The following is a 10,766-nucleotide window of genomic DNA, read 5'->3' as shown; positions in this document are numbered from 1 at the left end:
TCCCTTATTTTTCAGATTTAAAAATAAGCAGCACTGCCCTGGCCACGATTCTCCACAGCCCCCGTGTCCATTTGGATCACACGAGTTGTTATTCAGCAAGAATGGCACACCACAGCGGTTCAGGAGGCAGAGGATATTTTTAGATTTTGAGACCCCAGACTTTATTCTCGCAGATTTTTAATTTTTTTTTAAATATTTTTTTAAGTGATGAGCTTCAGTATTTAAGTTGAACGGAGGTTGTGTTGCTCACAGTGCTCTCAGAGCCATCAGACTCCGTGTTGCTGTGTGTGCGCACGCTTTGCACCCTCGCATTTCCATTACGCACAGGACAGCGCTCACATGCCTCCTGGAAGAGCTACCCTGTCAGAATGGAGCGGCGCGCAGCAGGAGCCTCTGTGACTGACCGCACTGAGAGCCGCCGTGAAACTCGAGCTTTCCCAACCTTTCTCACCTCCTTACTTCCCCCCGGATGGGCAAAGCGTGTCACTATTCTAAAGATCATGTCAGGACTCTCATCCTCTCAGCCTCCTAGTACTCCACAATCGGGGGAGTGTGGTTTCATGCGCAAAGAAGTTCAAGACTCCCTCCCGTGAAGTCATTTTGCGTTTTTGGTTTGTGCTTCTTCTTCTTCTTTATTTTACATTTTCATCTGAACACTTGTAAGCCCACCATGGCAGCTGCATCCTGAGGAGGTGGTGGAGGAGATGGATGTAGAGGAGAAGGATGCGAACGGTTCGAGCTGTTTGCGGAATGAGAGCGACTGCGGGCTGAGCGCTACCTCTGCTGGAGTGTCCACTGCGCTGGCCAGCGTGCTGATCTTCACCATCGTGGTAGATATCCTGGGAAACCTCCTCGTCATCCTGTCCGTGTACAGAAACAAAAAGCTACGGAACCCAGGTGAGACGCACAGAGGATTGCAGGAAGTTATTCCTTATATTGATCCTAACTATTCAAAATAAAAGAACCCATGTGAATTCTTTACCAGCTGAATTTAGTAAGCAAAGCAAAACAACTTCTCTCTCAGTGAGCTTTCTTTCCTGCCTTCATTCATAACTAAAATTATGTAATGCACTGTGTGGCCTGTGACACTCCCTCCCTCTTGTATGACAATCAAACTGCTATCTGAAGTGGACCTCCAGCCTCACTGTGACAGAGTTTCCACAGCCTTGCATGCCTGCCTGCCTGCCTTCATATCTCTTCATAAATAATGGCACGCACTCTCCCTTCCATTTGGCTTTAACCTTGCTGGTTTCTCCATCCCTGATAAATCACATCCCTCCTTATATCAGGTGTCGATGAGCAGCCAAGGTGAGAGACACCGTTGTATGGTTTCTTTGTTGCTTTGCACACATTTCATGCCACACACAACCCTCCTCCTCATCCGTTGTGGGCTAGATTTGAAATGTTCAGACAGCAGAGTGAAGGTAAAGCTGACATTTATTGTTTTTTACCTTTGTGTCCCTTCTCCTCCTTGGCAATGGTAGCATTATCTTTCAGCTGTCCCTTTTATCTTGTAGCCTGTAGTTTCTAATGGCCACTGAGAAGCCACTGTCATTTCCAGTGGCTGGCACTGTTTGTCTCCTGGTATCTGTTTTCATAACCCTGGGGACTGTATATATAAATGAGTTGCATTTTATGTTTTGCGCACCAATATTCTTCAAGGTGCCTTTTCATCTAAGCACTGGAGGAGCAGGGTTTAGTTCCCCCCATCATTAATCAGCCAGAATAAGAAACTTTTCAAAGAACTAGCACATCCTTCTTCTTGGAAATGAAAAGATGATATGCAGAGATATTCTCATGATTTGCTCCCACTTTTTTCTTGGATGACAAATAATAGTCTCTTGTTAGTAAATGTTGGCAGTCATTACTAGTTTGTCGTGTCTCTCTGTAAATAAACTGGTAAAAGCTGTATAGTAGCCAATATTGTGTGGCATAGAAACACATAAGCAGTGACAGACCCACCCCCTCAGCCACAGGACAGACTGAGCAGTAAAGATCCTGAAGCCCTACATAGTTTATGGTATGAGAGGCAGCTGTGCAACAGATGCGTGGACACAGGAGCGCATTTTGCTTTAATTGACCGGATCTCGTGATTTTTTTCCCTACTAAAAATAAAAAGTGCCGAATAGAACATCGAGATGTCCTGCAGAGGCTGACAACATATCAGAGAGCAACAAGCACGCGGTGCATTTGATACTCTGCTGCTTTTGAACTTAAAGGTCTGGAGGAGAAAGCAGCGTGCACCCAGGCAATTATACCCAGCAGCTCCGCGGCTCAAAGTAAAGCGAAGGACGCCCTCTGAGCCCGAGCGAGAAAACACAGTAAACCTTGCGATCACAACAAAATGCTAATGGGAGCATGCTAATGAGGCAGCGGGATTAGGTCAGCGAGTGTTGGGGATAACGAGCCTTTAATTACAATTTCAAATACATTACATAACACACCCGTTTTACAGCAACCCAAAGCCATTTTGGCAAGAAGTTGAGGATCCCGGAGAATAATTTGATTATCTGCTTGGCAAAGGCAAATAAATAAATAATGGCACAGTCCACTGATCTCAAAAAACAGGCCAGGACTAAATGGCCTGTTCAAGAGTCCACCTTGGGCTGGTGGACCGTGCGCACTCCACTGATTGCAGACCTCGCGTCAGTGTTCCCCTGCTCTAATTGGGCTTGCTGACATATCTAGTCACACGCGAGTCCTCCCCACAGTTGTGCTGCTCCGTTTGTTCGCATGTATGAATAGAAACCTGAAACTCCAGTGGAAGCTCAGAGCCCATCCTGCTATCGCTTTGCTTTTTTTTTTTTTTTTTTCCACGTGTGTCCTTAAGTGACTGAAATTGTTGCTGCCGTTAGCCTATCAACAATCTCCTCTCTGTTCTTAACAAGCTATTTATAGGTTTGGCTCGCTTTGTATGAATGTTTAATTGTACAGTTTCCAAAAGGGAAGCATGGAGACAGCTAAAGAACAGCTGTAGCTTTATACATGGGCCCCTTCTTGTTTGCTTGTTTGTTGTTTGCGCAGGGCCTGCATATACGATTTCATGCAGCGTCACTCTTTAGGCCTCGCAAGGAGTGTAAGTTTAAGGTTTACATACATATATAAAAGCACGCACTCAGATATAGATGTGTTAGGCGGGCTGCTGAAAACATCCCATCTCATCTCTCCATTACACATTATTCAGACAGCTGGTTTGCTTCCTCACACAGCAGCAGCAGGACCTTTCCGCTCTGTTTCATTTCAACACACTCGCTTTGCACGCTTCCTCGATATACCCCCTCACTCTCCACCATTTAACCCCACACACACCCCAAAAAACAAACAGTCATGTACATGGAAACACGAGCTTCGCATTCTAAGTGCTGAAACATCTTGGGGGCGAGATCTGGTACCTTATGTTTCATTGGTATCAGGTTTGCAGGGGGTCTTTCAAAGTGCGCAAATGTAACAGGGCGTGTCCACCGGATCCTCAAAGTGTACAGCATGGGCACTTATAGGACTGCCAATGGGGTGTTAACACTACGCTTCTCCACTGGGGGTTAACCATACTAAAAATACACTCACAGAATGCTTTCGGGAGAGAGAAAGAGTAGTGCGGTACAGACAGAAAGAGAGAGAGAGCGAGAGAGAGAGAGAGAGAAAGAGGGTTGGAAAAAGAAAAGGATGAGAGGGAAGCAGATGGAGGAAGAGATCCCACGCTGCGCATGCGCGTGTAGTTTGCGCCCTGCCGTGCCGTGCGAACTCTGGGTCGTGGGGGGGTGTAGTGAGAGTTGAAGATGGACTTGAGTTTTTGTTAAATGATGCATTGCACCCCCCTCAGCTGCTCCACAGTCATGAATAAAACCTAGAAACTGCAGCGTCCACAGGAGCAGGGGTGGGTGGGTTTAATTGAGTCAGTGGACTTGAGTGAGTCAAACCAGCACCCAATTCAAATTGACAGCACAGATCCACGGGGAACATCACTTAGCACGCTCCATTAAACATGCCCCCCGAGCAGATGATATTAAGTTTTCCAGCATGGTCGTGGGGCATTGTTAGATTAATATTATCTTGCTAAGCCACACCTGGAAATGTAATCTCATATTTACGGCTCATCCATCTCGGACAGGAAGAGGCTTCCTCTTTAAAATGACCACTTTTCACACTCCTACCTTGAAATCCTGTTGCACTGAACGATGTTTGTGTACCAGTGATCCTCTTTTATGCCCCTTTTTAACTCCAGGCTGCTGCATTTTTTCCTATCTCAGACATACGGGCTGTGATTGGTAGATGGGCTCTGATGATGATGATGATGGTTTTGACCAGGCTCATAGCGGGCTGGGTCACCAAAAGGCAGCTCATGTCAGTTTAATGTTAAGTTTCATTCTCGTGTTCATGGGGCCTCTCTGGCTAGAAAGGCCCCACGAACACGAGGTCACGAAGTCGCCACTACTAATTCATCAGCGCCCGTGTCCTTGCCAAAAGGTTATTCTTGCTTATTTATGGTAACACGACTTACTAAGTTGAATGCAATCATATTCGGGGTATGCTCTGGCAGTAATAAGCCTTGTGTTGCTGACATTCAGATAGGTTCAGGCACTGCCAAACCCTTCTGCATGTCTTGGTGAATTCCTCCGAAGGTGTATAAATATAGTCGGGTGAATTAAAGCTTAGTAAATCAAGTTTCCAGTATGAGCAGTGAGAGTGATGGGGTACAGATGGTGGATTTGAAGGAGGAACACGCACCCCAGAGATTCACATGCGCAGCAGCCATGGAAGCAGCGAGATTGAAAACCAAATCGGCCTGCAGCCCTTTTTTGTTTTGTCTTGCGGTTTGTTTGCATGTGTTCGCCCGCATCTTCATAATGTAACTCTGTATTGCTCCAGCTCCCCCCCCCCCACACACATTTTTTTTTTTTTTTTTTTTTGTATGTTTTTTTTTTATTTCCCACGTTGTTTTACTGCTCTGAACCGCCAGGTTGGAACGAAGCGATGACAAATATCCAGTTTCTCTCTCACACTGTGCTCTGTGATGCGCTGTTTCAATTTATGTTTCATTCACCAGAAAAATATGACAGAGTCTCACACTGGGGAAATTCGCTGGGTGGTTGCGCGGCTCTCTCGGGACAGAAGACACAGTTAATCTGATGCAACATTTCGCTTGTTTCACAAGTTTTTGTGCGCGCATACTGCAACGTCAGATCACTGCAGTGGTGTCAGACAAGTCGAAGGCTGCGTGTCAGCTGTCCCTAATGGCCTGTAACCAATCAGCATTCAGGTTAAGGTCTATTCAACACTTGGTAATTATAGCTCCCAAAGACGTCGACTCTGTTCTCGTATCCGTGTGAGAACATCTCTGTTTGATAGAGCGGTCTTGAGTGCTGTGAGTTTGGGTGTCATGAGCATCATCGCCGGCCAAGTCGGTTAATTAAACCGAGGTAGAGAGGTAATGGTTCGTCCAGGGTTTGAATAATCGATGCCAACAAAACAGAGACAGTCATCTGGCCGCTTCACAGCGATCCTCTCAGCGGTGTTTTAGCACTTACCTCATCCTCCTGATGATAAGCGAGTAAGAGGGTTCAGCCAGAGTGAGCTGGCCGGACCGTGCCCCGTCCAGCCGACACACACACATGCACACACACACACACAATAAAGGAGCCATGTGATGTCAACGAGGAATCAAACCTCTGCACAATGACAAGAGCACAGAGCGAGCACTGGGAGCATCACAAATGCAATCTGACAGATTTGCCCACTGAGCTGACTCAAGGATGAAGAACAAATGCTTTTTATTTTTGTCCCAGCAGGCTTGAGCGACGGCTGGTGCCGTTTTAGTGACTTGGAAAATTGACTTGTCTGTAAAAACTCCAGGTCGGCGGGAAAAGGTGAAATCAACCATCTGATTTTCTTCTTCATGAAACTTTAAATGTTCTGTGCCCCTGTTTGCTTTGTCTGCTTCATCGGCACACCCTGTGAATAAAGTTCCAGGAGTGAAATAAAATTAGACCGGTTGCTAAACAACGTAACGCGGCCTTGTTGGCATGCAGAGATTACAACAGGATCTGAATGCGGATTGATGGCCACATGTGTTTCAAATCCACTTCCATCATATCTGCCAATCAGCGCTGTTGTTTCAGCTGTTGTCTGAGCAAGCAAGAGCTTTGCTCCTTTTACATTCTGGCTTTATAAGTTGTCACTCAGCATTTTAACATACACTAAAGCGCTTAATCTCTAAAAAGATGGACCAACTCGATCTATTGGCTGTAAAACAACAGCTTTATGTTGTCCTTAACATATTGCACATTTACTCCAACCTCACACAAGGTTAATCCCTGTTTTGCAAAACCAACACAATTGCGTTATCTTCTTCTTATCTGTCTTCTTATCTGACTTTACAATTTGATTTATTGTTTTATTCTTCCCCACCCAGAACAGCTGCACTGTAACAACATCACATGTCATTTTCTATAACTCATGTCATCTGAGGAGATCCAGTGTCACACCAGAATCAGCCCTGACCTCGGGAGGATGGGGGCTTGTTTGGATGTAATCGGACCCTGAAACCACCCGCGTCCTTGTTGATATGTACTTTAACTGCGTTCTAAGTATCTGACTGCCTTTTCCCAGGAGCGAGGAAGCATTATAGTGAGAAGAGCATATTATTGGGATGGACCTGCCCATAGGGAGATAACCTTTTGCTCACACTGGCTAAATTGACTAAATCTGGTCTTAATCAAAGTACAGGACAAAATAGGTTGAGCTGATGATGGGGCTCCATGAAAAGTCAGTTATAATTTGTCTTTGCAAGGGACATGATTATCCAGAGAATTCACCGAATATTTGTTAAAATAAAAACTATATACACCCAGGAATGCCTTGCTAGTATAGCTTTGGACCCTATTTTGTCTTAAGAATTGCTTTAATGCTTTGTGGCATAGATTCAACAAGGTTCTGGAAACATTTTAGTTTTAGAGATTTTAGTTCATATTGACATGATAGCGCCACAGATTCGGGATAGAAATCCCCTGTTTCTTGTTTCACACACTGTGCTCGAGAAAGACATGGTTAGCAACAATAATCAGGTAGGCTGTGGTAATTTGATGATTTTCAGTTGGCACTAAAGGGCACTAAGTGTGTCAAGAAATAATTCCCCACACCACTACACCAACACCATCAGCCTGAATTGAAAGCAGCCTGGCCATACTCCTCTGACCTAATCAACAAGGCAATTTTGCCACTCAATGGATATTTTCTCTTATTTGTCACCATTCTGTAAACTACAGAGATGGTTATGTAAAATCCCAGTAGACCAGCAGTTTCTGAAACACACCAGCACGTCTAACACCAACAACTATGACACATTCAAAATCATTAAAATTGCCTTTCTTTTCCATTCTGATGCTTGAACGTCAGCAGCATTCTTGACCATGTCTAAATGTATAGATGTAGTTGCTGCCATCGACCATATATTTATATTTACGAGCATTTGAGCAAGTGTACCTAATATAATGACTGAAAATGCATGTGAACGTCTTTGTGCCAATAAGGAAATATTGCAGTGTGACAAATTTCATGGCAATCAGGTTCCTAGTAGTTAAAATATTTCCAGCTGGACCCATTTCGACTGCTCGTCTACACCTAGCAGCATTAGCATACACAGAGAATTGAGTATGGACCTGGATCCAGATTGGGGCAGTAAAAAATAATGTAGTATGAAAAGGATGCAGATATTCTTGCTCCCAGCTCATGAAATACTGACATCAGGATCATGTTTTCATGCATGAAGGGTTATACCCCTTAAGCATTAACTCCCAGTGCACCTGGATACCTCTCTAGCTAGGTTTCCTAACATGGGGAATGTGCAAAAACCAGATGGCCTGTATCACTGCTTTTATGCACTTTTATTTGACTTTGGTTGAGGATTTGACGTTTTCTATCACGATTTGTTTGGCTAAAGATGATCCTGCATATTTTACCTTCTCTTTTGGTCACGTTTAGTCAGTTTTCTTAACCTATTTTTTTTTCTTTAGGCAACATCTTTGTGGTGAGTTTGTCTGTGGCAGACCTGGTGGTGGCGCTGTACCCCTACCCACTGGTCCTGACGGCCATCTTTCACAATGACTGGACTATGGGTGACCTGCACTGCCAGGTCAGCGGCTTCATCATGGGTCTCAGTGTTATTGGCTCCATTTTCAACATCACGGCCATCGCCATCAATCGCTACTGCTACATCTGCCACAGTCTCCACTACGATCGTCTGTACAGCCTGAGGAACACACTCTGCTACCTTGGTCTTACTTGGCTACTCACCGCCATCGCCACTATTCCCAACTTCTTCGTCGGCTCACTGCAGTACGACCCTCGCATCTACTCCTGCACCTTTGCCCAGACCGTTAGCTCGTACTATACAATCTCCGTGGTGATTATTCATTTTCTGATCCCTCTGCTGGTGGTGTCCTACTGCTACATGAGGATATGGGTGCTCGTCATTCAGGTGAAACACCGAGTTAAACCGGAGCAAAGGACCAAACTGAAACCTAGTGATGTGAGGAACTTCCTGACTATGTTTATGGTGTTTGTCTTGTTTGCCGTGTGCTGGGCCCCCCTGAACCTCATAGGCCTGGCTGTAGCCATAAATCCTCCGAAGGTTGCACCCAACATACCCGAGTGGCTCTTCGTCACAAGCTACTTTATGGCGTACTTCAACAGCTGCCTCAATGCCATCATATATGGACTGCTCAACCAAAATTTCCGCAAAGAGTACAAAACCATTCTCCTCACTCTTTGCGTTCCACGTTTGCTCCTCATGGAAACTTCAAGATGTGCCACAGAGGGACTGAAGAGCAAGCCTTCACCAGCCATTACAAACAATAATGTGGCGGAGATAGATGTATGAACTTTTAACGGGAACGTGGATGTTACCTGTGATTCACTGAGTGCCTTTTCAGGATCTGTTTCTTTTTCATGTTGTAAAGATGCATTTGTGTTTGGCGAGGACACCGCTGCCATCATATTCCTTCCAGCTTGCTGGACACTTTGCACTCCTGTTGAGAACAAACATCGATTGTATAATTATAAGTATTTTGTGTTCAATAGTGAGTTTCAAGACAGATTAACAAACCGAGGGGGAAAAAGTACAGAAAGAACAAATTACCAGGAACATTCAGATAGTAGATAGTAGCAGGCTGTGAAAATTATGTTCTTAAATTCTCTAAAATCTTTCACGCACACTTAAGGTCCGATACTCTTTGGGTGAGGGACCTACTTTTAAAGCCAAGTCCCAGCATGTGTATATCACGTGTCCGAGAATGACTCACTGCCTATTTGCACAGAATAATTACGAGTATGTCAGCACCATGGTGATAATGAAATAAATGTATTTTCTATGGCCACTGTGTCTGTGGGGTCTTAAATACAGTAATAATGATAGAAAAGCCTCAAGGTTTTATTTTCGTTCAATAGAATCCTTAATCTAATTTTAGGTTTAAACAGAAGCTGTTTTATGGATCAATTACCAAAGACTTAATGCTCTTATTTGGATGGTAGTGACTCAAGAGTATTAAAACTGGGGCAGGTGCCAATTCAAAAACACATTTCAGTTTCAGTCTAACTCAAACCTCGTATTTCTTCTTCAGCCTGAGTGAGCATCTCAGCCTCAGTTTCACTGGCTTATTAATTCACCGTGATGCTGTTTCACCCTTGGGTTCATCTTCTGAGCAATGACGCGGTGGGACAAATTTTGGAAGCTTTTCTTCCGGTTATAATTGAAGAAACGAGGGGGGGGAGAGCAAGTATATCGCAATGGGTTTTTGTTTGTTAATGCAACAAAGCATGCCTTGTTGTCTGAAAAACATTCTCTCATAGCTTTTTGGCAGATCTTTGTCAAACACGACTGTTTTTAACTATTTCTAACCATTGCATTCATATGCCTATCAGACTAGGACATTTAAAGCTCTGGGCATTGCCATTTAGACCCTAAATGATTTAAAGATTGGGGAGATTGTGCAATGAGGAAGAACAAATGGTAAACAAAGCTAGGCTTCTTCTTTATAAAACGCCTGGGGGACCTGATAAGCATCAGGAAAGAGGAGATGTAGTTCCGTGATAGTGCAAGGGTGCCTGAGCACATGTCACCCCAGCCAAGATGAGCTCTGACAGCCTCCCAGCACAACTTCCACCCAGCAAACAAACTCTGAGCTGTTCACCTCACAGGGAGGCTCCGAGATGTCAATGTGACACATTTTTGATATGATGCACTGTTACTGGAATATTAAAGAGATTACACATTCCCGATGTCTAGCTCGGTATTTGTAAATATCATCGGCATGTTTCACATTTATCTACAGGTCGACTGTTCAGCCTTTGCATTCTGCTTTGCTTTGAGGCAGCTAACCTTGAATAGTTTTCCTGATGTCTGACTAACTTAAATCGTCAGTGGATGATTACAGATGCAGAAATAGGAATCTGAATTCACGAGGGATGTTGGCTCAGCACTCAAGCTGTCTTACAGAGCCAGGCGGCGTCAACTCGCTCAGGAGCAGCAAAATGACACAAAACTGTTCAATTCTGCTTCTAACAAATCAGTGTGTGTGATGTGGAAGAAAAGAAGCAGCCCACATGGCAGCGCAAGGTCGGCCACAGATGAGTGACTAAAGGGGCTTGAGGGAAAATGACAGCATTCACTACGGCACCAAAGAGTCACAGGCGGATGGCTTGGTCACCCTTCTTCCCTCTGCTTTCACCTTCTACTCTTCATTCTCTACTTTTTCTGCTCTTTTGAACCTGTG

The 10,766-nt window shown here is 44.5% G+C and overlaps 1 protein-coding gene across 1 annotated transcript; it reads left to right on the top strand.

The window, feature by feature from the left end:
* On the top strand, positions 1-10,766 carry mtnr1c (melatonin receptor 1C). The gene is made up of 2 exons (XM_003445875.5): positions 1-897; positions 8,010-10,766. The coding sequence occupies exons 1-2, from the start codon at positions 705-707 to the stop codon at positions 8,873-8,875; spliced, it is 1,059 nt and encodes a 352-aa protein (XP_003445923.1). The 5' UTR covers positions 1-704; the 3' UTR covers positions 8,876-10,766.

Source organism: Oreochromis niloticus, linkage group LG2 (genome assembly GCF_001858045.2).
Source record: "Oreochromis niloticus isolate F11D_XX linkage group LG2, O_niloticus_UMD_NMBU, whole genome shotgun sequence".
NCBI lineage: Eukaryota > Metazoa > Chordata > Actinopteri > Cichliformes > Cichlidae > Oreochromis > Oreochromis niloticus.
Note: the sequence above shows the minus strand (reverse complement) of the source record. Positions and strands in the feature narration are given on the sequence as shown.

Bases quoted from the DNA above. Each gene is read 5' to 3' on its own strand.
- mtnr1c (XM_003445875.5), top strand. From the start codon at position 705: ATGGATGTAGAGGAGAAGGATGCGAACGGTTCGAGCTGTTTGCGGAAT. The intron at 898-8,009 runs GTGAGACGCACA...TTTTTTCTTTAG, and splicing joins CAAAAAGCTACGGAACCCAG to GCAACATCTTTGTGGTGAGT.